The 26,622-nt window shown below is 42.9% G+C and overlaps 2 protein-coding genes across 6 annotated transcripts in view; one reads left to right on the top strand and one right to left on the bottom strand.

Moving 5' to 3' along the window:
- The window catches only part of fbxw4 (F-box and WD repeat domain containing 4), a 145,654-nt gene extending 131,419 nt beyond the window's left edge, over positions 1 to 14,235 (top strand). For 3 of the 4 annotated variants that reach the window (XM_043712925.2, XM_043712923.2, XM_043712924.2), the window contains 3 exons: positions 1,049 to 1,189; positions 11,854 to 11,995; positions 13,948 to 14,235. In XM_043712925.2, the coding sequence (XP_043568860.2) occupies positions 1,049 to 1,189; positions 11,854 to 11,995; positions 13,948 to 14,085 (421 nt within the window). In that variant the 3' untranslated portion in view covers positions 14,086 to 14,235. The remainder of the gene's footprint in view (positions 1 to 1,048; positions 1,190 to 11,853; positions 11,996 to 13,947) is intronic. The other variant, XM_087998791.1, reaches the window with a different exon arrangement.
- A 288-nt stretch (positions 14,236 to 14,523) lies between these two features.
- The window catches only part of dpcd (deleted in primary ciliary dyskinesia homolog (mouse)), a 33,782-nt gene continuing 21,683 nt past the window's right edge, over positions 14,524 to 26,622 (bottom strand). Inside the window, exons 2-7 of one of the 2 annotated variants that reach the window (XR_015760878.1) lie at positions 24,078 to 24,158; positions 21,309 to 21,433; positions 20,949 to 21,082; positions 17,916 to 18,018; positions 16,665 to 16,902; positions 14,524 to 16,543 (exon numbers count right to left, since the gene is read on the bottom strand). Coding sequence is in view for 1 of the 2 variants with exons in the window: in XM_087998792.1 (XP_087854918.1) it covers positions 16,798 to 16,902; positions 17,916 to 18,018; positions 20,949 to 21,082; positions 21,309 to 21,433; positions 24,078 to 24,158 (548 nt within the window). In the remaining variant the exon portion in view is untranslated. Of the gene's footprint in view, positions 16,903 to 17,915; positions 18,019 to 20,948; positions 21,083 to 21,308; positions 21,434 to 24,077; positions 24,159 to 26,622 lie in introns of both variants that reach the window. The other variant, XM_087998792.1, reaches the window with a different exon arrangement.

The following is a 26,622-nucleotide window of genomic DNA, read 5'->3' as shown; positions in this document are numbered from 1 at the left end:
TTACATTGTGAGTTGTTGCGATGTGGAATATGCTGTTTGAAAGGGTGGTGGAAGCAAATTTAGTGGAAACTTTCAAAGAGGAATTAAATTCATACTTGACCAGGGAAAGTTTGCAGAGGTGCAGAGGAAGCAGGGTGAATTGAGAGCTCATACAGGCAACAAGCACAGAATGGCTTCCGACTGTGCTCTGGGATCCTATTACTTTTTATTTGTCATGTCTACTGGGCTGTGAGCTCCCCTGGGTACCCAATGAAAGTTCATTCCCCAGGGTCAGCCCAGATTGAGTGTGTCAGCTATTCGTTGAACTCCTACCCATCCTGACTCCACCCAACACATCCACATTGAACGTTGATTAGGAGCAGAAAATATGGCAGATTTCTTCCAAAAACCCCTCTGTCTCATTCCAACACCTATTTGGAGAAACTGAGGCCAATTTCAGCGCTTCTACATCAGTTATGACTCAGTGACCAGAATACTGAGATTTTTGTTGAAGTGTTCAGGTTGCACTCCAAAGACACAAACACACAATCCCAACGCACTCCTGAGAGGCAGCTCCACAGTCAGAGGGACTGTCTTTCAGATGAGATGTGAAACTGAGACCCCATCGACCCTCTCCGGTAGGAGTAACAGACTCCATGGTACTACGCTGAAAAAGAGAGGGGGAGAGTATTCCCAGTGATGTGGCCAATATTTTACACCCCAACCAAAAAAAAAAGCACAACAAACAAAAATTGCTGACAATATTCAGCAGGACACAAAGTGCCTACAGTGAGAAAAATAAAATTAAGATTTCAACCTGATGACCCACTGTCAGAACCACTAAAATAGATTATTCTGTCATTATCACATTCCTGTTTGTGAGAGCTGGCTATAGGACAGTTAGCTGTGGTATTTCCTTCATTATTACAGCAATGACTATCCTTCATTGAGTTAATTTGCTGTAAAATGTTTTAGGCAATTCAAGATGGTATATGAATGCAATTTCTTTCTTGTAAGCAGTTGATAGTTGTAAGCTCACAATTAATACTGTGTTTGTATTCTCTTCTAGTGGCCAGCTTGAGAGCTGTCTGGGGTCCGATTTCCGTCGTGGAGCAGGAGTCCTGGATATCCTGTACGAGACTCCCTCAGTGGTGCTGACCTGTGGATATGACACCTACATCAGACAGTGGGATATGCGAGCTAGCATCAGGTAAGCAGGTTTTTCTGTTCCTCTGACCAATCTCTCATTCCTGACCATGCCGACCATATTTGTTGAAGGTCAAACTTCACAGCTATCAAACCAGGTGCCTTCCTGGTGTGGTCAAACTCCATGTCTGAACAGTTATGATAGACAAGCTAATCCCCCTTGGAGGGGAATCACAGCCATGTCCAAGCCTTCCCCTCACCTGATAAAAAGGGAAATTAATGGATATGGGAATTGAGCGGGGAAAATCGGGTTGTAAACCAAGGTCTGAGATCTTGTTGAAGGGGCTGTGTAGATCACTCCTGTTCACATTTCTTATGTTCTCCAGCTGCTTCTAGCTCCTTACTTCTGTAAACTCCTCCAACCCTAAAACTCTCTCAGTTCTGGGCTCCTCCAGTTCTGGCTTTGCTTCATCCCATGCTGGGAGCTGCCTGGACCCAAATCCCGGAATTCCCTCACGAAAGCTCTCTGCCTCTCTCACACTCTCTCTGCCCCTCTCTCTCCTCCTTTTACGATGCTCTTCAAAGCCTCCCTCACTGACTAAGCTTTGAATCGTCCATCCTGATATCTCCTCATGTGGTTCAGTGTCAGTTCTTGCTGGATCATGCTCTTGCAATGTGCCTTGGGACATTTTCCAACATTAAAGTCACTATTTAAATGCAGGTCGTTACTATTGACTCATTCTGTCTGAAAGCAGCTACCTAAACGCAGCATAGGCTCTGAATATGAAGGGTTCTGTCTCAGCTACATGCAGCTTTTAATGTCTGGATCACCTGTAAAGTGGGTTTTCACAAATCTCTGCAATTTATTGAGGAGTGGGCATCATCATCCAAGTGCATTTAGGACTTGTTCTGTTTTTGGTTCTTTGTGCACTCATGCTCACACTTGCCCAGCATGAGTTACTGAATATCAGTCCTCACCTGGTTTGAGTGTTCTCCCCTCATTTGGATCTTCTGTGTTTACCCCTTCCTCCTGAGATTAACCCACTCAGCAGTCTGGCTTTTTGGAGTCTTTGACACTTGGTGACTGTTGAAGTTGTGAATGTTAACTGTTTATTGCATTCGAAAATGTATCATTTTTTCCCCAATTTTTTTTAATTTCATATTTATTGACAGGTGGAATTGAAGGATGGGCATGTTTAACCATTGTTAAACTGGGCAAATGCATGACAGATGAATTATATAAATGTGAAGTTATCCTCTTAGGTAGCAAAAACAGGAAGGCGGAATATTACCTGAATGGGGTGTGGGTGGGTAATGCAGTGAGACCTTGTTGTCCTCATACACTAGTTGCTGAAAGTAAGCAATTAGGTGCAGTAAGCAGTGAAGGAGGCAAATGGTATTTTGGCCTTCGTAGTGAGAGGATTCGAGTACAGGAGCAGGGATGTCTTGCTGCATTTGTACAGGGCCTTGGTGAGATCACAACTGGAGTTTTCTGTGCATTTTGATCTCCACTCAAGGAAGGTGTTCTGCCTGTGGAGGGGTGCATTGAAGGTTTACCAGACTGGTCACTTGGATGGCAGGAGTATGAAGAGAGTTTTGATCACAGTGGTGCTGGAAAAGAACAGCAGGTCAGGTAGCATCCGAGGAGCAAGAAAATTGACGTTTCGGGCAAAAGCCCTTCATCAGGAAGCCCAGGTGAAGGGCTTTTACCTGAAACGTCAATTTTTACCTGCTCCTCGGATGCTACCTGACCTGCTGTGCTTTTCCAGCACCACTGTGATCTAAACTCCTCTGGTTTCCAGCATCTGCAATCCTCACTTTTGCCTAGGAGTATGAAGAGAGACCAGACCAGTTAGAAATATAGTCATTGGTGTTTAAAAGGATGAGGCTGGATTTCGTGGAAGCCTATAAAATTCTAACAGGACTAGACAGTGTATACGGAGGATCTTCCTAGTGACTGTGAAGTCCAAACCAGGATCACAGTCTAAGGATGTCGGGTGGGCTATTTAGGACTGAGATGGGGAGAAATCTCTTCATCCACAGAGGTGAGCCTGTGGAATTCACTACCACAGGAAGCAGTTGAGACCAAAATATTGAATGTTCCATGAAGGAGTTAGACATAATTCTTAGGACTAGAGGGATCAAAGGTATGGTGTGAAAACGGGATCATGATGATCAGCTGTGATCATGTTGAATGGCAGAGCAGGCACGAGGGGCTGAATGGCCTCTTGCTGTTCTTATTTTCTATGTCTCTAGTAAGTGTGAGAGAACCATATTATGAGCCCGATGGGAATTGGTTGTTGGTATAATTCCTGGCACACAGTAGTTAATGGCTATCCAGATAAGGTCATTACTGAGTGTATGTCACACAAATGTATGAATTGGCCTAAGGCTGCTACTTTCAGTCCTGCATAGTGCCCAGCATACCCCAGGTTATCAAGATGTCTCAAAGCTTTTGAGCAACAGAAGAAGCTAGCAGTTTCACACTTCTACCATGCAGTAGCAACCCGAGTGGTATTCTCCACTGAGAAGCCACTGTCATCAAGCCAAGATGATGTTCCACTTACTGTGCTTTACATTAGTACTATTGTGAAGCTGCTCCTTCCAAACACTCAGCTTTAACTTTCGAAAGGAAAAAGGCAGCAGATGCATAAAAACATCACAAGTTCATTGCCAAGCTACTTGCCATTCTGACTTAGAACTATATTCCTATTCCTTCATTGAAGTTCGTTCAAAATCCTGGACTTTTCTTCCGAACAACGTTGTGGGTGTCTCCACATGCCGAGGACTGCAGACATTTAAAGTGGCAGCTCATTCCCATCTCCTTACAGGCAGTTAGAAATAGGAACATATTTCTGGGTTGCCATCAACACACTCATCCTGAAAATTATTTTAAAAAACAATAGAAACATGTGAATTTGTAATCTGCCTAAAATTACAAACTGTTCTCAGTTTCCAAGTACCATATAAAGGAATGACTTGGAGGTGCCGGTGTTGGATTGGGGTGGACAAAAAAAATCGCACAATACCAGGTAATAGCCCAACAGGTTTATTTGGAAGCACTAGCTTTCGGAATGCCGTTCCTTCATAATCCCTACTGCAACAGAATATTATCAATAGTGGCTGCAGTGTCAGCTGTGATTATATTTTCAGGCCTTGGAGCAGGGTTTGAATTTAGAAGCCTCTAACTGATAGCAAACTGCTTTCAGTGTCCAAACTAATGTGGCCTGAGAAACAGCCCTAAAGGATTTAGCGCTTTCCTAAGGTATCTGTTTAATTGGAGGTGGAGAGTATTATTAATCTAAGACCATAAATTTGGGAGAATTATTTTCTGACTTGATATATCAGACCAAAGAGAGTGAGAGAAAATGTGAGCAGAAACTGATGGCAGTTGACCAAGCAGAGGTAGGAGCTCACCTCAATGGCCTGTAGTCAGCTCTGGTTAAAATAACATGTCCATCCTGTGGGATACTGTTGCCATCTTGTGGCAGTAAAAGTCAGTGCAGCAACTGGAGATGTATGTTCATTATTGTGAAAATTGGGCAGATTTAGCAGAGAATCATACAGCACGGAGACAGGCCCTTCGGACCAACTCATCCATGTCAGGTTTCCTAAAATGAACTAGACTAATTTGCCTGTGTTTGGCCTATATCTCATTAAACCTTTTCTATCCACGTTCCTGTCCAAATGTCTCTTACCTGTCTCAACCATAAAGTCATAGATTCATACAGCAGGGAAGCAGACCCTTTGGACTAACTCATCTGTGCTGACCAGACATCCCAATCTGATCTCATTCCATTTGTCAGCACTTGGCCCATATTCCGCTAAACTCTTGCTATTCGTATAAACATCAGATGCCTTTTAAATATTGTAATTGTACCTGCTTCCTCTGACAGCTCATTCCATACACACATGGAAGTTACTCCTCAGTTCCTTTTTATATCTTTCCCCTCTCACCTAAAACTTATACCCTAAAGTTTTGGACTCCCCCACCTTAGGTTAAAAAAAACCCCTGACTATTCACCCTATTCATGCCCCTCATGATTTATAAAACTATATAAGGTCACCATTCGGCCTTCAATACTCCAGGGAAACCAGCCCTAGTCTATTCCACCACTGCTGCTCGGATGCTGCCTGAACTGCTGTGCTCTTCCAGCACCACTAATCCAGAGTCTATTCCATCACTCACTATAGTTCAAGTCTTCCACTTCTGTCAACACCTTTGAAAATCTTTTCTCCATTCAGTCAAGTTTAACAAAATCTTTCCTATAGATGGCAACCAGGATTGTATGTAGTACTCCAAATGTAATCCTACCAATGTCTTGTAAAGCTGTAACATGACATCCCAACTCCTGTACTCACTGTTCTAACTGCCAGATGCCACCTTCACCACCATGTCTACCTGTGATGCAACTTTTAAAGAATTATTACCTGAACACCTAGGTGTCTCTGTTCGACATCACTACTCAGGGCCGTACCTTTAACTATATAAGTCCTGTCCTTGTTTGTTTTACCAAATTACAACACCTCACATTTACCCAAGTTAAACTCCATCTGTCACTCCACAGCCCATTGGCCCAATTTATCAAGCTCCCTTTGTAATCTTAGAAAACCTTCTTCACTGTCTACTAAACCACCACATTTGGTGTCATCTGCAAACTTAGTAACCACACTTCCTAAATTCTCAACCAAATTGTTCATATAAATGACCAACAACAGTGGACCTAGCAGTGACCTCTGCAGAGCACTGCTGGTCACAGACCTCTAGAACGAAAAACCACCCTTTGTCTCCTACTATCAAGCCAATTTTGTAACCAGTTGACAAGCTCTCTCTGAATCCCTAATCAGCCTACCACAAGGAGCCTTGTCAAAGGCTTTACTAAAGTCCACGTAGATAAAATTTACCATTGTGCCCTCATCAATCTTTTTGGTTACATCCTCAAAAAACTCAATCAAGTTTGTGAGACACTATTTTCCACACACGAAGCTATGCTGACTGTCCCTTATCAATCCTTGCCTCTCCAAATGCATGTGAATCCTATCTCTCAGAATTATCTCCAAACATTTACCCACCACTGATGTCAGAATCTCACTAGTCTATAGTTCCCAGGCTTCCCCTTACAGCCTTTCTTAAATAAAGGCACAACATGATCCATCCTCCAGTCCTCCACACCCCATCTGTGGCTATATATAATACTCTGTCAGCAATTTCTTCCCTAACTTCCCACAAATTCCTGGGATGCACTTGATCAGCAAGGGTGATGTGAGAAGAAATATTTTCACACAGCGAGTACTTAGGGTAAAGAAGTCTGGTGGAGGCAGGTTTAATTGAGGCAGTCACAATGGCTTTGGATGTTTGTTTGGAAGGAAGTGGTTGCAAGGATATAGGAGGAAAGGAGTAGATTGGCAGTGGATAATATAAATGGTGGGGGCTGGAAGGGCCAAATGGCGCCCCCTTTTTCTGTGATCCACCTGATTGGCATTCCATTCATCACTTTGAGCAGCCACTCCTTCCACCAACATTGCAGTCTCACTATGTCAATGTGTTCCACCTACCAGTCTCTTGCAGAAACTCACCAAGGCCGATTTAATTGAAACATCTAAACAACAACATAAATGACCTGTTTTTGCATAAGAATCCTTAACATAATAAAACATTCCCTGGCTTTCAATAAACATTACCAAACAAAGTTTGACACAGAACAATGTGATCAGATGAGGTAGGTTTTAAGAAGTATCTTTATGGAATAGGGTGGGTACAGAACTGGAGACATTTAGGGAGTGAATTCCCAGGGACTGAGGCAGAAGGCATGGCCACCAGTCCTGGATTGATCATTTTTGAGGATTCTAAAGAGACCTGAATTGGCAGAGCATAGATATCACAGGAGGTCTTAAGGCTGGAGAAGATTACAGGGAGTAGAAGGGATGAGGACGTTGGAGAAATTTACAAAGAAGGGTGAGGATTTTAAAATCAAGTATTTGCAAAACTTGGAGTCAAATTGGTAAATACAAGAGTGATGGTCAAATGTGGACTTGATGAAAATTAGGACACAGGCAGCAAACTTATGAGTAAACTCAAATTTGCAGGGAGGGTATAGAATTTGGGAGGTCAACCAGGAATACATTGGAACAATTGCATCTTGGTAAGAAAGGACGGAAGAGGGTTTCATCAGTTGATTACCTGAGGCAGGTGCAGAATTCAGCAATGTTATGGAGGTAACCATCACCTCCACTGCCTGGAACAAAAAGGGTAGCATGTGTGTGGGACACCACCACCTCCACTTTCATTCATCTTCACTGGGTCAGAGCCCTGAATCACTCTCTTACAGCACTTCAAGAGTAACTTTATCAGCTGGACTGCAAGATGTTCGTCTTTTATCAACTTTAAAACCAACTAAGTCAGCATCATCCAAATCCTGTGTTTTTTGAAGATAGGCGTCATTATTTAAAAAGAATTGTTTTGAACGTTGTCCAGATTGAGACACGAAAAATGCATTTCTTGTTGGGTGACAGTAATCTGTGTGACTTCCTTCAGAAGGCAGTAGAACCATATTCAGTAATTCCAAAGAGGGTTGGCATGGCTGTGCCACTCAAACAGCAGAGCCTGTTTGTTCTTTTTTTTTTTACAAACTAGTTTCAAGTTACCAAAGGTTCCCAGGGTTGGAGCGAATGGCCAAAGGTGAGGCAATTGATTTGATGTTGTTGGCAGTCTCAGGGCTTCCACCCTATTCTGTCACATTTGCTCTTCCTATAAAGTGATAATTGCCAGAAAGCCTTCTCCCATTCCGAAACCTTATATGTCCTCCATGGTTCCAAGGGGACAGCTTAATATGCAGGCTGTGCAAAGGATGGCACAGAGAGAGCGACACACACAAAATATAGCTGGATAGGTTTAAGGGAACAATGAACATGACTATTGTCTCAATATCTTCGATAAAGCATATTGTACACAACAAAAATAGGAGCTATTAAAAGTAAAATATTATTACATTCAGGAAAAAAGATCATCCTCCATCATAGAACATAGAACAGTACAACACAGAACAGGCCCTTCAGCCCACGATGTTGTGCCGACCACTGATCCTCATGTATGCACCCTCAAATTTCTGTGACCATATGTATGTCAAGAAGTCTCTTAAATGTCCCCAATGACCCTGCCTCCACAACTGCTGCTGGCAACGCATTCCATGCTCTCACAACTATCTGTGTAAAGAACCCGCCTCTGACATCCCCTCTATACTTTCCTCCAACCAGCTTAAAACTATGATCCCTCATGTTAGTCATTTCTGCCCTGGGAAATAGTCTCTGGCTATTGACTCTATCTATGCCTCTCATTACCTTGTATACCTCAATTAGGTCCCCTCTTCCCCTCCCTTTCTCCAATGAAAAAAGTCCGAGTTCAGTCAACCTCTCCTCATAAGATAAGCCCTCCAGTCCAGGCAGCATCCTGGTAAACCTCCTCTGAACCCGCTCCAAAGCATCCACATCTTTCTTATAATAGGGCGACCAGAACTGGACGCAGTATTCCAAGTGCGGTCTAACCAAAGTTTTATAGAACTGCAACAAGGTCTCACGACTCTTAAACTCAATACCCCTGTTAATGAAAGCCAAAACACCGTATACTTTCTTAACAACCCTGTCCACTTGGGTGGCCATTTTAAGGGATCTATGTACCTGCACCCCAAGATCCCTCGGTTCCTCCACACTACCAAGAATCCTATCCTTAATCCTGTACTCAGCTTTCAAATTCGACCTTCCAAAATGCATCACCTTGCATTTATCCAGATTGAACTCCATCTGCCACCTCTCAGCCCATCTCTGCATCCTGTCAATGTCCCGCTGCAGCCTACAACAACCCTCTATACTGTCATCGACACCTCCAACCTTTGTGTCATCTGCAAATTTGCTGACCCATCCTTCAATCCCCTCATCCAAGACATTAATAAAAATTACAAACAATAGAGCCCTATGGAACACCACTCATCACAGACTTCCAGGCAGAATATTTTCCTTTTACTACCACTTGCTGTCTTCTGTTGGCCAGCCAATTCTGTATCCAGACAGCTATGTTCCCCTGAATCCCATTCCTCCTGACCTTCTGAATGAGCCTACCATGGGGAACCTTATCAAATGCCTTGCTAAGGTCCATATACACCACATCCACAGCTCGACCCTCATCAACTTTTCTAGTCACATCCTCAAAGAACTCGATAAGGTTTGTGAGGCATGACCTGCCCCTCACAAAGCTGTGTTGACTGCATTTAATCAAGCCATGCTCTTCCAGATGGTCATAAATCCTATCCCTCAGAATCCTTTCTAACACCTTGCAGACGACAGACGTGAGACTTACTGGTCTGTAATTGCCGGGGATTTCCCTATTTCCTTTCTTGAAGAGAGGAATTACATTTGCCTCTCTCCAGTCCTCAGTAATAATATAATATTATTTTACACAAAATCTGACTATACTAGATAAGATATTCTTGGTTTTTGTCTATTTTTTGACTCTGTCCTCCAGTAGCCCAACAAGTAGTTACTCACATAGCGGATGTTGCTGGGTCTTTTAATTAGGAGACAGCATCAGAGATGAGTCCTCATTCTAATATCTACCTAAGAACTTCCCAGCAAGAACTCCTGTGTATGTCTGTGGGGTTCCTGGGGGAGTTTGCAGGCTTCCTCCCACTGTTCTAGTGAGATCAGAAATTAAAAATAGGATAGCAGCAGGTGATGTGAGTCAGTATTCCCCAGCTGGTGGAATTGTGCATCTTTAAAATTTAAGATTATTACACATTTGATTTTTGTTCCTGAGTGGGTCTGAGAGATTCGTAAAACAAACGAAGAGCTGGGCCAGAACCTCCAAGCCACACACCATCATGACTTGGAAATGTATTGGGCATTCCTTCATTGTTGCTGAGTCAAAATCCTGGAACTCCTTCCCTGACAGCATTGTGGGTGTGCTTACACATGGACTGCCACCTTCATGAGGATAATTAGGGACAGACAATAAATGCTGATCTTACTATTGATGCCCACATCCTGAGAATGAATAAATACAGCAAGGAGATGAATTAGACTACCCTTGGTTGAGAACGCTTTAATGGATTCAGATAGCAGCTTTTTAATAGGATTCTTGCACAGGCTACAGCTCTCTCGATACTCATTTCATCTCCAGCATTCATAGTAAACACAGCAGTGATCCTGTCACTGTACTGCACTGTCAGCTGACTCCTTCAAGTTAATGAGGCTGTCTTTATCAACGCTGAGACAGTTTGAATTGCTGAGCTGCCTAATGCTGGCAGTGATTTTCATTATGCATGTTTGCTGTTCATTTCCTTCCACACGCCTAAACAATACACAAACAACGAAAACAACTTCCTCATGGCATTACTTGAATGTAATTAGTAAGGAAACTAAAGGCAACCATGAGGGTAAAACAATGGACGAACGAGAAACGTGCTGGTGGAAAGGGCAGTGAAAGCAGATTTAGTAATAACTTTCAAAAGTGAATTGGACAAATATGTGAAATGGAAAACAAATTAAAGAGCGAAGGAGGGAACTAACTGAATAGCTCTTTCGAAGATCTGATACAGGCATAATGGGCTGAGTTGCTACCTTCTATACCATATTATTTGATAGTCCTCCTCTCAAATCCCCCTCTCCACCTGTAACACAAAACCTTAAAACAATGAAAGGTGTGAGGTGCACCGTTAAACAGTTACCAAGCCTGGACAGCGAGCACAGAAGCCAAGCATAACTACAGTATGAGACTTGCATTAGTGAGTACTGTTGAAAAGACTTGGATTGATGTCAATTGAAAAGGCAGAATTAAATGTTTGAAGGCAAGTGGAGGAGGAAGGAACTTTTTAAAATTTGTACACAACCTGGGCATCACTGGCAAAGCCAGAATTTGTTGTCCAAGACCTGATCGCCCTTGATAAGAGAGCATTCGATGAGAAGAGAATCAGTATTTTAGTGAATCACAGTGGGATTATGCTTTGCATGATGCTTATGGATTTCCAAATAGTTTTGATAAAGTGCCACATAACAGACTTCCCAGCAAAGCTGAACCCCATGAAATAAAAGTGTGTTGACTAAGTGACAGGAAACAGTGAGTAATGGTAAATGATTGTTTTTAGACCGAAGGAAGATGCGTAGAGTACTCAATCTAGCACCCTGGGCCAGAAACTATCCTTCAAAAAGCATAATTAAAAATTACTTTTCCATTCCCATTATTGCATTGTCACTTGAGAGCTTGTGTATTCTTTTGCTGGCAAGTTTTCAAGGGTATATCAATGATGTGCTTCAAAGAAGTACTTGTTAGACTGGAATGCACTTTGTGATGTCCCAAACTAGTGTAAGTCACTGGGAATGAAAGCTCACTCTTTAGAATTAGGATCCCTACTGTGTGGAAACAGGCCCTTCAGCCCAACAAGTCTACACCGGCCTCCGAAGAGAACCTTGCTTCCCAAAGCCCAGAACTCTCACCAACCCTTCATATTTTCCTTCAAAAATCACATCAAAAACTTGCTTATCTTGTTTGTTTTTTCCTTTCCCAATATCTCTCTTTCCTTCTTTTACTCACCGTTCATAGATAACTTGTGAGGAGTAGCAAATCTATATTTAGGGTGCTTACAAAACCATGCAGTACTTTTGAGATCAACAGTTTTGCCATCTCTTCTGTCAGTCCTGGATTTCATACCATCACTGTTCTAACCTGTCTGTCTGTTGCAGGCGCAGTGTGATGGAATGGGAAGAACCTCATGACAGTGCACTATACTGTTTGCAGACAGATGGAAACTTCATGATTGCCAGTGGCTCATCCCGCTATGGTGTTGTGCGTCTCTGGGACAAGAGGCAGACAAAGAGTCTACAGGTAAGGTTGGTCCAGCTTATGCTGAGAATGCTAATGTCCTCTGGCTTTCCAGCACTCTACCACCATCTTTTCTGAGTGCTGACCATCCATTGGTGCTTCACCACAAATGCCATTTTATCAGAACCAGCTGTAACTTAAGGAGATAACACTCTCTTACTTCAGTTAATGAGATTGTGGGTTCAAGTCTCACTCTGGAGCCTTTAGCACATAATCTATTTAGTACTCCCACTGACGAAGCACTGCAGTCATAGTAGTTATCTTTCAAATGAAATGTAAACCAAGGCTCCACCTGCCTTCTCAGGTAGATGTAAAAGATACCCTTGACACTATTTTGTAAAGTAGTATGGAGGGCCTCCCCAATGACCTGGGTTGATGTTTATCCCTCAATCAACAAATTATGTGGTTATTACCTTACTGCCTTTGGAGGAACTTGCTGTAAATTGTCTTGCATGTTGCTAAATTACAACAGTGACAATACTTCAAAAAGTGCATTATTGTCTGTAACATGTTTGGTTACATCTTCAGATGGTTAAAGACACTAAATATGAATCTAGTTAGAAAATGCTGCCAAGCTTTCTGACTTCAGGAGAATGATGCTCCTGACCTTGATCCCTCTGTTATCCACAATTTCCTCTAATCAGGTGCAGGAAGCTGGCCCAGTAACAGTTTCCATTTATAGCTAAGAATAGGTGACTTCTTTCCAGCCTCTCTAATGGTTTAGTATCATAGCAAACAATGAAGTTATCAAATGACATCAAGCCATTCAGTCCAACAGGTCCATGACAGTGCTTATACTCCATACCAACCTCCTTCCACCCTATTATACATCATTTTATCAACAGAACCTCCATTTCTTTCTCAGTGGTGTTTATCTACTTACTCTTAAATACATCTCTCTACTTATTTCAATTAATTCTTCTTGTAAAGTCATCTCACTTAGAGAGAGATGATAGGTGGTGATCTAATCTGAGGATCACCATGTCTCAGTTGAGGAAGAGTGTCCTTCATGGTCTCCTCAGCTGTTAGATTGGTTAGCTCAGTTGACTAGATAGCTGACACCAACAGCAGGGTTCAATTTCTGCCCTCTGGTAATGAATTTCACATTGTACAACTCTGGATAAAGAAGCTTTCTTTGAAACTCCAGTTAGATTAATTCATGATGGTCAGGAGATGGTGGTAATGCTAATAATCCAGAGTCACAGGCTAATGCTCTGGGGAAGCAAGTTTAAATTCCACAATACCAGGTGGAAACTTAACAAAGATCTGAAATTGAAAGTTAGGTTGAGGAATGGTGACAGTGGGACTATCATCAATTGTCAAAAAAATCTTATCTGTTTCTGTAATAACCTTTAGGGGAAGACATTTGCTTTTACCTGGGCTGGCTGAAATATGACCCACAGCAATATAGTGGACTCTTAGCGATCCCCTGGAATGGTCTAACAAGCCATCCATTCAAGGATATTTACAGAGACAAGCATTAAAAATGCCAGTGACACTTATATCCCATGAAAAGAATGTGATGTTTATGGCCCCTAGTTTTTGGACTTCCTTAAAAGTGAAAATGTTTTCATGGTTACCGTCAAACCTCTTGATAGGTCACCTTTTCTAGCTCAACCTGCCCAGTTTTTCCTTATAGTTGTACCCTACAAATAAGTTGAAGAAATACTTCAGTAATACACAGTTTCTATTACATCAACACCTATTCCATATAGCACTCTCTTCATGCAAAATATAGCCACGGTTAATTGGGCGCTCATCGGTGTTCAGTCACCCATTAGAAATGGGAGATGTTGCTGAGATTCTGAAGTTCCAGCAGAGGGCAGCAAACATGAAGATTGAAACAGATTGTCCTGAACAGTCTGTTAACCTTATGTACTGGAGCGTCTTCTGTGCAAATAATACCAAAGCACAGGTTGTGGAACTAATCAATGTTTTGTTTCCTTTTTCTCCAGGTATTTTTCCTTTCCTCCCCAAGCAGCAGTAGCCCAGTATACTGCCTTCGATTTACTACCTCACATCTCTACAGCGTCTTGGCCCATGCACTTTACATGTTGGATTTTACAATCTGTGACCAACAGCACGGAAAATAAATGGGTGAGAACACTTAAAGTGGGGATCCCAATACTGCACATCAGAAGCCAGCATGCTGTCAATTGCTACTTCAAGACAAAGCCTGCTCATTCACATCCAACACCGCAATTCCTTAAAGAATCGCATTTGCAATAAATTTTATACATGAACTGACTCCTTTAATTAATCTTGCCTGAAGAAATTGTAGCGATGTGATGTTTGAAAGCAAAAATCCTTAGTATCCAACTGGATACTAAGCTTGTCTCTCAAAGATCCAGTGTTTCATGTGTCGACAATCATAGCCAATTTCTGAATAGCTTAATCCCATAAACACCAACTGAAAGATAATCATTAATACTAGTTTTCACCAATGGCATTTCAGGGAGGAACATAGGATCATTAACCTGTGCAAAATTTCTGCTAAGATTCTGGCTGGAGAAGTTTGTAAGCAGACAGGCCATTGCTTAACTTCTTTATTCAAAGCTGAAGTGGCAGTTCGGAGACAGTCACACATTGTGTCTTCAGAAAAGATGGGAAAAATCTACCTGGATTCCTGTTCCTATCATCTTGTCTCTTTGCTCCTTGTGAACAAAACTTGAACTTGTTATTTATATTTGTGGTTCAACATGTGGGTGTCACTGGCTAGGCCAGCATTTATTGCCCATTCCTACTTACCCATGAAAGACATGAGCTGAATAATAGCTTTCTGGGTGAAATACCAATGCATTGCAAATGCCTGTATCCCACCCAAGAGCAATGCTGTCCCATTAAACACTCCTGGTTCAGGTGTTGCAACAGGTGTGGATAAAGAGTTAAGCTCCTTATATTCTTTCAAACTAAAAGTAAAGCTGTCTCTACACTGTCCCCATCAATGATTAGTTATTCAGCTCAGCCTTTATTTAAAAAATTTATATCAGCATCTATTCCTAAACCAGAATGATTTTGTACTTTCTACAGTCAGATAAAGGACCACAGCTATTGCTATGGACTCCCTTGCAGATGTTAGCAGCTCAAACTAATTCTGAACACAATTATTTCAGACCTGTGTACCACAGAAAATCAGTGAAACCTTGACTCAAAACCTTATCCCAGGTTGAAATGCAGAACAATACTTTAGAAACAGTAGGCTGATAGAAAGCATTTGGATTACAAAAAGCAAGCCTAGAACTTAAGCATCATTGTTAATCAACAGCTGGAATTAATTGCTGGGGTGATTTGAGTCAGACCTTGAACCACTGGATGTTCAGAAAGGCAGGTTTGCTTTTCTTTGTAGAGATAAGACTTAAGAAAACTTTGCCTTATGCACAGCACTTGTCTGAGCAAAAATGTAATTTAAAAAAAAATTTAATAGAGGAGGCAGTAATGGCAGTAATCCTGCATTTTATCATCTATTGTGTTGTCAATGAGAATTGAGGCTGAGATCAGTTATAACCCCACTCAGATTGATTGATTACATAGCTGTCCATCTTGTAAAAATGGGTGACCCTTCAACGAAGTAAGTGAGAGTTTATGCACTTTAGTAGAAAAAAATGGAGGCATAGATTATTTTCTAAACAGGGAATGGCTCAGAAAGCTGAAATAGAAATGGACTTAAGAGAATCCTGAATTAAGTTACCTAAGGTTAACATTAGGTTCAGTGGCAGTTAAGATTGCAAGTATTCATTTCAAGAGGGAAAGAATACAAGAGCAAGGGTGTACTGAGACTAGAAAATTCTCTGGTCAGAATTCATTTGGAATCTTGTGAGCACTTTTGAACCCCATCTCTTAAATGTGCAAGCCTTGGAGGAGGTTTGCAGGATGACCCCAGGAATGATGGGCTTTTCAAATGAGGATAGTTAAGGACTATGAGTCTGTACTCAGTGGAATTTAGGATGAGGAGATCAAGGGTTACAGGAGAAAGCAGAAGAATAGTGTTGACAAACACATCAGCCCTGATCAAATGTTGCAGCAAACCCAATGGGCCAAATGGCCAATTTCTATTCCTAGATCTTATAGTCTTAGAAGGAGCAAACATTTACATAAATGTGCCAAGGCAAACAGTCATTCATTAAAAAAAAATCATGCAATCAAAGACTGTCTGACCAAACAGCATCATCACTGGCTGAATCTCCAAAGTATAAAATTAAATTCTTTAATTTATAGATGTACTGGTATTAGAGGATTTACATTACTTGATCATTAAGAGAAGGATTAACGTCTTATTTCCTTCCCTTTGTTTTTTGAAGCACTTGTTCTGGGATACAGTGTTCCAACTGAGTTCTTTGAAACAGTCTGGTCCAGTAATTCTCCCCTCCTTCATTCTCTGTATCCTCTAACTTAGGAGAAAAATGAATAATTTCTCAAAGCAGCCAAGACATTAAAGGATTGGAGGAAGATTCAAAGAGCAGCGTTCGTTCTCTACATCCATCTTCCTTGGTTAGGCAACCAGGGGCTCCTAGGAGAACCACTGGAACAGAGTTCCTCTGCTAGAGAATTAGTCTGAGGGTTAAAAGAATACACATAGATTAAATATTTCGTGACAACTTTTCATCCCTCCAAAACCAGTAACTCATTGTTTTTCCCATTTAGTTTGTGACAATACATCATCCAATGTACTGACATTTGGGCCACATTTAGCAGCATGAATGCCACTACAGGGTTCAAATCCTTGAGATTCTCCATCCACTGCATCTCCCAAAGTAGGATTCAGCCTTGCAGAGTTGATTTAGAGTATTTCAGATGGTGTTTCAGATTCACTGTGTTTTACATTCAACATCTCCATCTTCAGCCACCTTCACTTTCTTCAGCTCTCGTAGCACTTCCTGTTCCAGCTGCAAGATTTCTGGAGGCTTTTGGTACTGAGGGGTGAACAGAAATTGCAGTTAACATATTAGATTTTAGAATATTTTAAATATGTCAACCACACATCTGCTGCAGTTTCTCTGCCCTCTCAATCTCAAGCACAGCTAAAGCCATCTACTACTTTATCATTCTTAACATGGAGAGAAGTTGGTATTATCGCTGGCCTGGTATTCCAGAGACTCAGCTAATGTTCTGGGGACCCGGGTTCAAATCCCTCCATGGCAGATGAAGGAATTTGAATTCAATTTTTTTTAAATCTGGAATTAAGAATCTAATGAAGATCATGAATCTGTTGTTGATTGTCAGAAAAACCATCAAGTTCACTAATGTCCTTTATGGAAAGAAACTGCCATCTTTACCTGGTCTGGCTTACATGTGCCTCCAGACCCAAAGTAATGTGGCTGACTCTTAACTGCCCTGTGAGCAGTTAGGGATGGGCTGTAAATGCTGTCTAGCCAGCGATACCCTCATCCCATGAACGAATGAAGGAAAAATGAAAAAGCAACCCATATGTCATTTCTGGTGGTGAAGAAATGTTTCCCTTGCTTAACTATCTAACTGGCATGGTTTCTCTTTTGAGTTCCTCTCCAAGCCACACACCATTCTGACTTTCAAATATATTGCCATTCCTTCACTATTGCTGGGTCAAAGTCCCTGACTGCATTATGGGTATACCTGTATTCCAAGGACTGCAGAAGTTCAAGAAAGTAACTCACCACCACCTTCAAAGGCAATTAGGGATGGGAAAGAACAGCTGACCTTGCAAGTGATGCTCTAATCTCAACAATATACAAAATAGAAATCCTAACTTTTAGTCCTCCAATTACCATGATATTATGCAACTATAGACTTTTGACATGCAGATCTCAGCACAACTTGTATTCTCTCCCATTCAGGTCATTTTACCTGAACTGGATTCTGTCATTATTCCCTCAAGTACAAGGACTGTGTAAGATCAGCAGACCAAGTATTACGAGGCACTGTGGTACAGATGTTGAATGGGACTTACTGTGATGATGAGGGTATTGTTGGCATGTGTGAAACTAAGAGCTGAACTATCCAGGGACAATCTACACCGGTCCATGTCTGGAATGTTAAACCTCTTGTAATACCTGGACGGAGCAAGAGGAAGATCAGTTTCAGCACTATACTTTTTTTTTTACAAAACTTTTAACCATACAAATAAAACAAGAACTTGTGTAATTGACACTTTTCATGTGCTCAGGATGTCCCCAAAGTACCTCAAGGTCAAGGAATTATTCTTGAAGTATAGTCACTAATAGGAAATGTAGCAACCAATTCATGCACAGCAAGTTCTCCAGCATCAATAAGATAATGAGCGGATAATCTGTTCTGGTGATAAATATACAGTCATAGTCATAGAGATGTAAGCATGGAAACAGACCCTTTGGTCCAACCCGTCAATGCCGACCAGATATCCCAACCCAATCTAGTCCCACCTTCCAACACCTGGCCCATATCCCTCCAAACCCTTCCTATTCATTTACCCATCCAAATGCCTCTTAAATGTTGCAATTGTACCAGCCTCTACCACATCCCCTGGAAGCTCATTCCATACACGTACCACCCTCTGCGTGAAAAAGTTGCCCCTTACGTCTCTTATATCTTTCCCCTCTCACCCTAAACCTATGCCCTCTAGTTCTGGACTCCCCGATGCCAGGGAAAAGACTTTGTATATTTACCTTATACATGCCCCTCATAATTTTGTAAACCTCTATAAGGTCACCCCTCAGCCTCCGACACTCCAGGGAAAACAGCCCCAGCCTGTTCAGCCTCTCCCTGTAGCTCAGATCCACCAACCCTGGCAACATCCTTGTAAATCTTTTCTGAACCCTTTCAAGTTTCACAATATCTTTCCAATAGGAAGGAGACCAGAATTGCACGCAATATTCCAACAGTGGCCTGACCAATATTGATCAGGATACTGGTATAACTCCTAGACTCTTCAAATAGAGCAGTGGGAATTTTGAAATCCAATCAAGAGCACGTACAATGTTGGTTTGACAGCACCTGTGAGAGTACAGTCTCTTGCACAACTGTACAGAAGATTCATTAGATTAGATTAGATTACAGTGTGGAAACAGGCCCTTCGGCCCAACAAGTCCACACCGACCCGCCGAAGCGCAACCCACCCATACCCCTACATTTACCCCTTACCTAACAGTATGGGCAATTTAGTTTGGCCAATTCACCTGACCCTGCACATCTTTGGACTGTGGGAGGAAACCGGAGCACCCGGAGGAAACCCACGCAGACACGGGGAGAACGTGCAAACTCCACACAGTCAGTCGCCTGAGGCGGGAATTGAACCCGGATCTCTGGCGCTGTGAGGCAGCAGTGCTAACCACTGTGCCACCGTGCCGCCCATTCTAACTTGCGTTCAGCTCTCTGGAGTACAGTATGAACCCACAATCAAATTATTTCACAAATATGTTTTTTCCAAGAGTGCTGCACCAAAGGAAGCAATATTAAGGGAGTTATTGAAAGATGCAAAGATTAAATAGGGGATTATTGGGAAATAATGGTGTTGTGGTATCCTCATTGGACTGGTGTGCTTCAAGCTAATGTTCTGGGAATAGTTTAAAATGCCACAACTAGTGTAATTTAAAGTCAACTTATTAACAAATCTAGGATTGAAACCTTGATTATAAGGGTCTTGTGGTATGGCCCTACCTTGACGAGAATGTCTGGATTCAAGTTCCACCTGCCCTGGTCTTAAATGGGAGACCAGTTATTTTGGAACTGAGCCTAATTCCAGATTTCCCCATAAAATGACTCTCAGCCTGGACTCTTGCCAGGTCATGATGAGTCTCAGTCTGGTCACTTGGTGGTATGTCAGCTGGTCACTCGGTGGTTCATGGTAGGGTTTCGGCTTGTTGTGCAAGTGGATCCTGACTGGGCATTTTCCTGAGGCATTAGGGGAAGATCAGACAGTGACGGCGGTGACGAGAACAGACAGTTGAGGTCTTCCCAGACAGCAAGTTAAGTGGTGGACTCAAAAACTGTTGAACTTTTAACTTATTCCTTTATTTTCCTAATTTAAAGTACAAAAGACTTTAAACAATTACCAATTTCTACATTTTTCTCCTATGAAGTAACGCTTAACTTTTTACCTGTCATTTCTCTGACAACTTAAGCTAAGTTTTTTTTGTACACAGGCACCATGTGTGGTGACATCACACACTTTTCACTGAACTCCTGTACTGGAGTACACATGACAATAAAATTTAAAATCTGAAACGTCATAATTAAAATCAACATCTAAGCTTCCTCAGAATCTCATACATTAAGATTACCTCTCTTCTTAGAAACGCCACCACGTATAGGCTCAAATCTCTCCTCAAATCAAATATGAATCAGAATTGCATCTTGCTTCATGTGGCTATATTACATTGTCCTGGCACTCCATTAGTTCAAAGCAGCTTTGGAGTCCAATAGCATTTCCATTTGTGAGGATGAACAAGTTAGGGCCTTTAATACAAGAGGATTTCTTGTTGATTATCAGGGTGAACTTCTTTACTCATTGTTGAGATTATGGGGCTACACAGAGAATACCCAAGGTGAATATTATATACACATTTAAAGAGAGGCTATAAAAATGTGAAAAAGAAGGGAATAGAGGTTTGACGTATTAGAGTTACATGAAGTAGAATGGATTACTCAAATGGAGCAAAAACAACAGCAAGGACTGGGTGGGCCTTTGTCTGTGTCATATATTCGATGTAATTCTATGTCTGGATTCATCCATAAAGAATGGGCAATGTATGAGGTCGTGGAAAACAGACTGCGGTCATGGAACACATACTCCATCAGGATTAGCACTGGCGAAGAAAGGTTTAATGAAAGGGGAGGAACTGACAAAAGAAATCCTTTATGTAAAAACAATTTTTTAAAAAACAATCAAAAGAAGGAAAGTTGATAATAAAAAAAAAAGTAATCTTAAAACTGGTCCACAGGTTTCTCAAAAAAGAGAAATAGCCCCAGCATAGAACTTTTAATCAGAACTGAAAAACAGAATTACTTTTTGTTTGATGTTCTCACAATGCAACATCTCTGCTCTGGGTCAATTGTGACGCTGTAGACTTTTTTGGGATACGGCAGATTTCGGATCCTCCACTGGAAGTTTGCCTTGGTGTCGTTCCTTGTGAAAATAGGCTGCAATTAAATGTAAAATTGCACATAAAATGTAAACATTTCAGTGGACTTCACAACAATATATCACTTTGGGAGACAGACATTATCAGAGCACCAAACACATATATAAATAGTGTATATTAAACACAAAAAGGAATGTATGCCCTATATCATAGAGGTTCATATACCTAATGCAATTCAGAGAATTTAAGCACATCATTTATGCTCCTTGTTTAAACCCACTTACATTGCTGCTATTCTCCTGTATCAGCTGCTGCTCCAAGTTTCCGAATGCTCTAGATGATGTATCCCCAATCTCAACCTGCCACTGCCCCTGGGATCCCAATTGACTCTTCTGTCTCCACTTTCTGACTGTGAACATCAAAAAAGTAAGAATGTTATAAATATGTAAACCAAAATACAATATAGCATGCAACATTCTAAGGAAACCAATGATCTGCAAAAAAAAGGCCCCTATATTCATCAGCCAAAAATGCACAAAAGTCTGTTTCATTATTGATAATCCCATTTCTCAGATAGCTAATCAGAAAAGGTGAATTTGCTCCTGAATCAAATGAAATGCTCTGTCCCAAAGGGCAGCAGTAAATTTGCAGACATCAATAAACTGCGCAGACCTTTCCAATAACAGATTACTGCCATAATAAATGCTCCAGAAGCTTCAGTGATCATTGTGCTGCACAGCCAAAAGAAATGGTGATACTCAACTTGTTCTGATTTTAAATTACCTACAATATCCCTAATGTGACAAAGGGAGAGGGAAAGGGCCTTCAATCTGTACCGATCCTCATGCCTGTACCTGCCCGGGAAGCAAGAGATGGGAAGAGTGCATAGGGAACTTTACTCCATATCTAATTATGTGCTGTATGTGTCCTGGGCGTTCTTCATGGGAACTGTAGAGGGAGTTTTGTTCCTTCTCGGGAGTATTTAGTAGTGATACTAAACATCTAAAACAGAAAGGTTTCCTTCCCAAGAACTAATCCAATAAAGCACAAAAAAAACAATTATTCAATGTTTTAAAAAATGTTTACCAAATGTTGTCAAACAATCACATATGAATAATGTCTTAGTACATTTTTTTTTTAGAAATCACTCATCAGATGTAACCATTAGTGTTTGTTTTGTACATTGCTCATCCTGAGAAGGTGATATGTAGCTTTGAATTACTGCAGTCACTGTGGGATGGTGCACCCATGATAGGACAGGGTGTTCCAAACTATTGGCACAGTGAGAGAAGTGACAGCTACTATATATTCAAGACAGCCACTGTGTCACCTGGAGATGGTACCCCAAACAATTTCTATAATTTGTCCTGCTTGCAGGTTCAGGTCTTTAAAAGCAATTTATAAAGCTACTGTCATACTATGCAGTTGTAACGTGGGCTGGATGAAAATAGACAAAAGATCATTCAAAAATATATAACAGAGTTCAGTCAAATGTACACATTAGTGAAGTTTTACAAAGCAGACCAGTTTTCCACAAGTTAATATAAAAAAAAGCCAGAGGATGAGTAATTTCCCTTTATATTAAGGCACCATTTAGCCAAGCACATTTCACAAAAATAAACTCATAAACTTTGTAATGGCTGGAAGAAAATGGTCATGGTGGTCAGAGGCCAATCATGGCCTCAGAATATTACTGAGTTTTGAGAAGATTTGTAACTCAGGATGAGGTTCGCTCCCTGAGCTGGAAGATTAGTTTTCAGACGTTCTTTTTCAAGGGGTGGTACCATCCCCACCCCCAGAAAAACAGAAAATGACATCACCAACCCACATAAACCTAAACACAAACAGAAAGTGGGCCATGCCACCAGTGGTTCATCCGGAGACTCACTGACGAGGTTATCTAATATGGTGTTGAAACATCTGAAAACGAACCTTCCAGCTCAGTGAGCAAACCTTACTGTCAGAATAAGGATTTTCAGTCCATCTTCAATATCTTAATTAATTATTTTCCCACTATATATACAATATATCTGATAATGAAGAAGTCCCTTATGGCCTACAGCATGACTTGAATAATATTCAGACACAGGCAGAACGATGCAGGTCACATTTGTGTAACAGAAGTGCCACAATGATCACTTTCAATAGGTGAAAACCCAGCCAAGTTCCTTTGACTTCCAATGAAATTATCACTAATGAGTCCACACACCCCACCTAACATCTTGAGTCTGTCAGAGGCCAGAAGCTGAACAGGACCAGCTAAATGAATACATGATACTTTGCTATCTATTTGACTCCCTCAAAGTAGTTCCTCCATCTATAAGACTTGAGTGATTCGCAATGCTTGCCTAGCATAATGCATACAATCTACAGCCTGCTCTGCAATAACTCACCAAACTAACTTTAGCATCACTCCAATCTCTGTCAGCTCTCACATCAGAGGCATTGTGGAAACATTATCACCTCCAAGTTCCCCTCCATCCTAACCAAAACATTTGTCACTATTTCTTTGTCACTGGATGAGAATCCTAGAATCTTCCCCCATTGGGGAAACAAAAAGAGAAATTGCTGGAATAATGAAAGACTGGCAGCGCCTGTGGAGAGAAAGCAGAGTTAGCGGTTCAGATCAATGACCCCTTTTCAGAATGGGTCTCAGGACAGTCACTAACCTGAAACTTTCACTCTGATTTCTGTTCAGAGATACTTCCAGACCTGTGAGCTTTTCCAGCAATTTTTGTTTTTGTTTTTGATTTCCAGCATCAGCAGTTCTTTGGTTTCTTTTGTTTAGCGACCATTGTGGAAACATCATTACCACATGGACACCAGTGAGGACAAAGTTCATCAACTGAGGTTTAGAGCAGTTTGGGGTGTCCAAATGATTGTAGCTTTGCCCTTGACAGCAACAACCCAAGGTTAGGAATTCTGAAAGTGTACAAAATTGTTTTCAGTTCTATCTTAATGCACATTCTGAAGTTTACCAAAGAAACATAAAAGAAACCCTTTAACCAGCTTACTGCTATTGGAAAGTCTGCAGTGAACAATATGATCTTTACCTGCGAGTTGATCATTGGAGACTTCATACTCTTCTACCATTTCACTGCCATCTGGAAAGAGATAATGTACTTTCCTCTTACCTTGTTGGGAGCAAAGAGAAAGACAAAACCATATAAAGGAATCAGTTACAATTAGCACAGTGAAACAGGCTGCAAAAATACACTAGTTTTGCACTGAACCAGATTTACATTTTAAATCTTGATCCATATTGAATTGGTTTGAAACCTGGCATTCAAGCTCTCCCAACCTCCAGCAAACTTGTTTATTTTAAATACCCTTTGCACTCTTTCCTCTCCTTAACACTCCAGCACTTCCAACAGAGTTTGCATCATATTCTCTTCCCCATAGCATGCACTCCTTCACACAAGTGTTATGCCACATAAAGAGGCCATTTGGCTCATCAAACCTACACCAATTCTTGAAGTGAGCATCATTATCTAGTGCCAAACCCTTGCACATTACTTTTATTCCAATAGTCAGCTTGCACACGTCAATCTAACAATTTACTTAAGTAGTCTATACCCTGCACTTGTTCGGATCCGTTGTCTGATGCTCCCTTCCTAAATCCCCAGGCATCACTCTTATGCACCACAGCTGTTATTATCAACCCTTTCCCCAGACACACATCCAGACCCAGACCCAGCCTCACCCTCCCACCCCACTGCTGCCTTTTACCCCCCTCCCCTGCTGCCTTTTACCCCTCCCCCCCACTGCTGCCTTTTACCCCTCCCCCCCACTGCCTTTTACCCCTCCCCCACACTGCTGCCTTTTACCCCTACCCCCGCTGCCTTTTACCCCTCCCCCTGCCGCCTTTTACCCCTCCCCCGCTGCCTTTTACCCCTCCCCCGCTGCCTTTTACCCCTCCCCCGCTGCCTTTTACCCCTCCCCCCGCCACCTTTTACCCCTCCCCCCGCCGCCTTTTCCCCCGCCGCCTTTTACTCTTCCCCCTGCCTTTTACCACTCCCCCGCTGCCTTTTACCCCTCCCCCTGCCGCCTTTTACCCAACTGCCTTTTAGCCCTCCCCCCCTGCCTTTTACCCCTCACCCCCCCGCTGCCTTTACCCCTCACCCCCCCGCTGCCTTTACCCCTCACCCCCCCGCTGCCTTTACCCCTCACCCCCCCGCTGCCTTTACCCCTCACCCCCCCCGCTGCCTTTACCCCTCACCCCCCCCCGCTGCCTTTACCCCTCACCCCCCCCGCTGCCTTTACCCCTCACCCCCCCCGCTGCCTTTACCCCTCACCCCCACCGCTGCCTTTACCCCTCACCCCCACCGCTGCCTTTACCCCTCACCCCCCTCACTGCTGCCTTTTACCCCTCCCCCCACTGCTGCCTTTTACCCCCCCCACTGCTGCCTTTTACACCCCCCCCCCCGCTGCTGCCTTTTACCCCCACTGCTGCCTTTTACCCCCCCACTGCTGCCTTTTACTCCCGCCAACTGCTGCCTTTTACACCCCCCCCCCGCTGCTGCCTTTTACCCCCACTGCTGCCTTTTACCCCCCCACTGCTGTTTTTTACCCCCCAACTGCTGTTTTACCCCCCACTGCTGCCTTTTACCCCACACCCACTGCTGCCTTTTACCCCCCCCACTGCTGTCTTTTACCCCACACCCACCGCTGCCTTTTACCCCTCCCCCCCCCACTGCTGCCTTTTACCCCCCCCCCACTGCTGCATTTTACCCCCCCCCCCCCCCCCCCACTGCTGCCTTTTACCCCTACCCCCACGGCTGCCTTTTACCCCTCCCCCCCATTGCTGCCTTTTACCCCTCCCCCCCACTGCTGCCTTTTACCCCTCCCCCCCACTGCTGCCTTTTACCCCTCCCCCCCACTGCTGCCTTTTACCCCTCCCCCCCACTGCTGTTTTTTACCCCCAACTGCTGTTTTTTACCCCCCAACTGCTGTTTTTTTACCCCCCCCACTGCTGCCTTTTACCCCCCCCACTGCTGCCTTTTACCCCCCCCACTGCTGTCTTTTACCCCACACCCACCGCTGCCTTTTACCCCACACCCACCGCTGCCTTTTACCCCTCCCCCCCACTGCTGCCTTTTACACCCCCCCCCCACTGCTGCCTTTTACAACCCCCCCCCACTCTGCTGCCTTTTACCCCTCCCCCCCACTGCTGCCTTTACCCCTACCCCCACGCTGCCTTTTACCCCTCCCCCCACCCCCCCATGCTGCCTTTTACCCTCCCCCCCACTGCTGCCTTTTACCCCTCCCACTGCTGCCTTTTACAACCCCCCCACTGCTGCCTTTTACACCCCCCCCCACTGCTGCCTTTTACACCCCCCCCCACTGCTGCCTTTTACACCCCCCCCCCACTGCTGCCTTTTACACCCCCCCCACTGCTGCCTTTTACACCCCCCCCCACTGCTGCCTTTTACACCCCCCCCCACTGCTGCCTTTTACACCCCCCCCCACTGCTGCCTTTTTACACCCCCCCCCCACTGCTGCCTTTTACACCCCCCCCCACTGCTGCCTTTTACACCCCCCCACTGCTGCCTTTTACACCCCCCCCACTGCTGCCTTTTACACCCCCCCCCCACTGCT

The sequence above is a fragment of the Chiloscyllium plagiosum genome, unplaced genomic scaffold (genome assembly GCF_037043375.1).
Source record: "Chiloscyllium plagiosum isolate Xiang-an unplaced genomic scaffold, Cpla_swu_hap1 HiC_scaffold_22, whole genome shotgun sequence".
Classification (NCBI taxonomy): domain Eukaryota; kingdom Metazoa; phylum Chordata; class Chondrichthyes; order Orectolobiformes; family Hemiscylliidae; genus Chiloscyllium; species Chiloscyllium plagiosum.
This window is presented reverse-complemented; position numbering and strand designations above follow the sequence as displayed.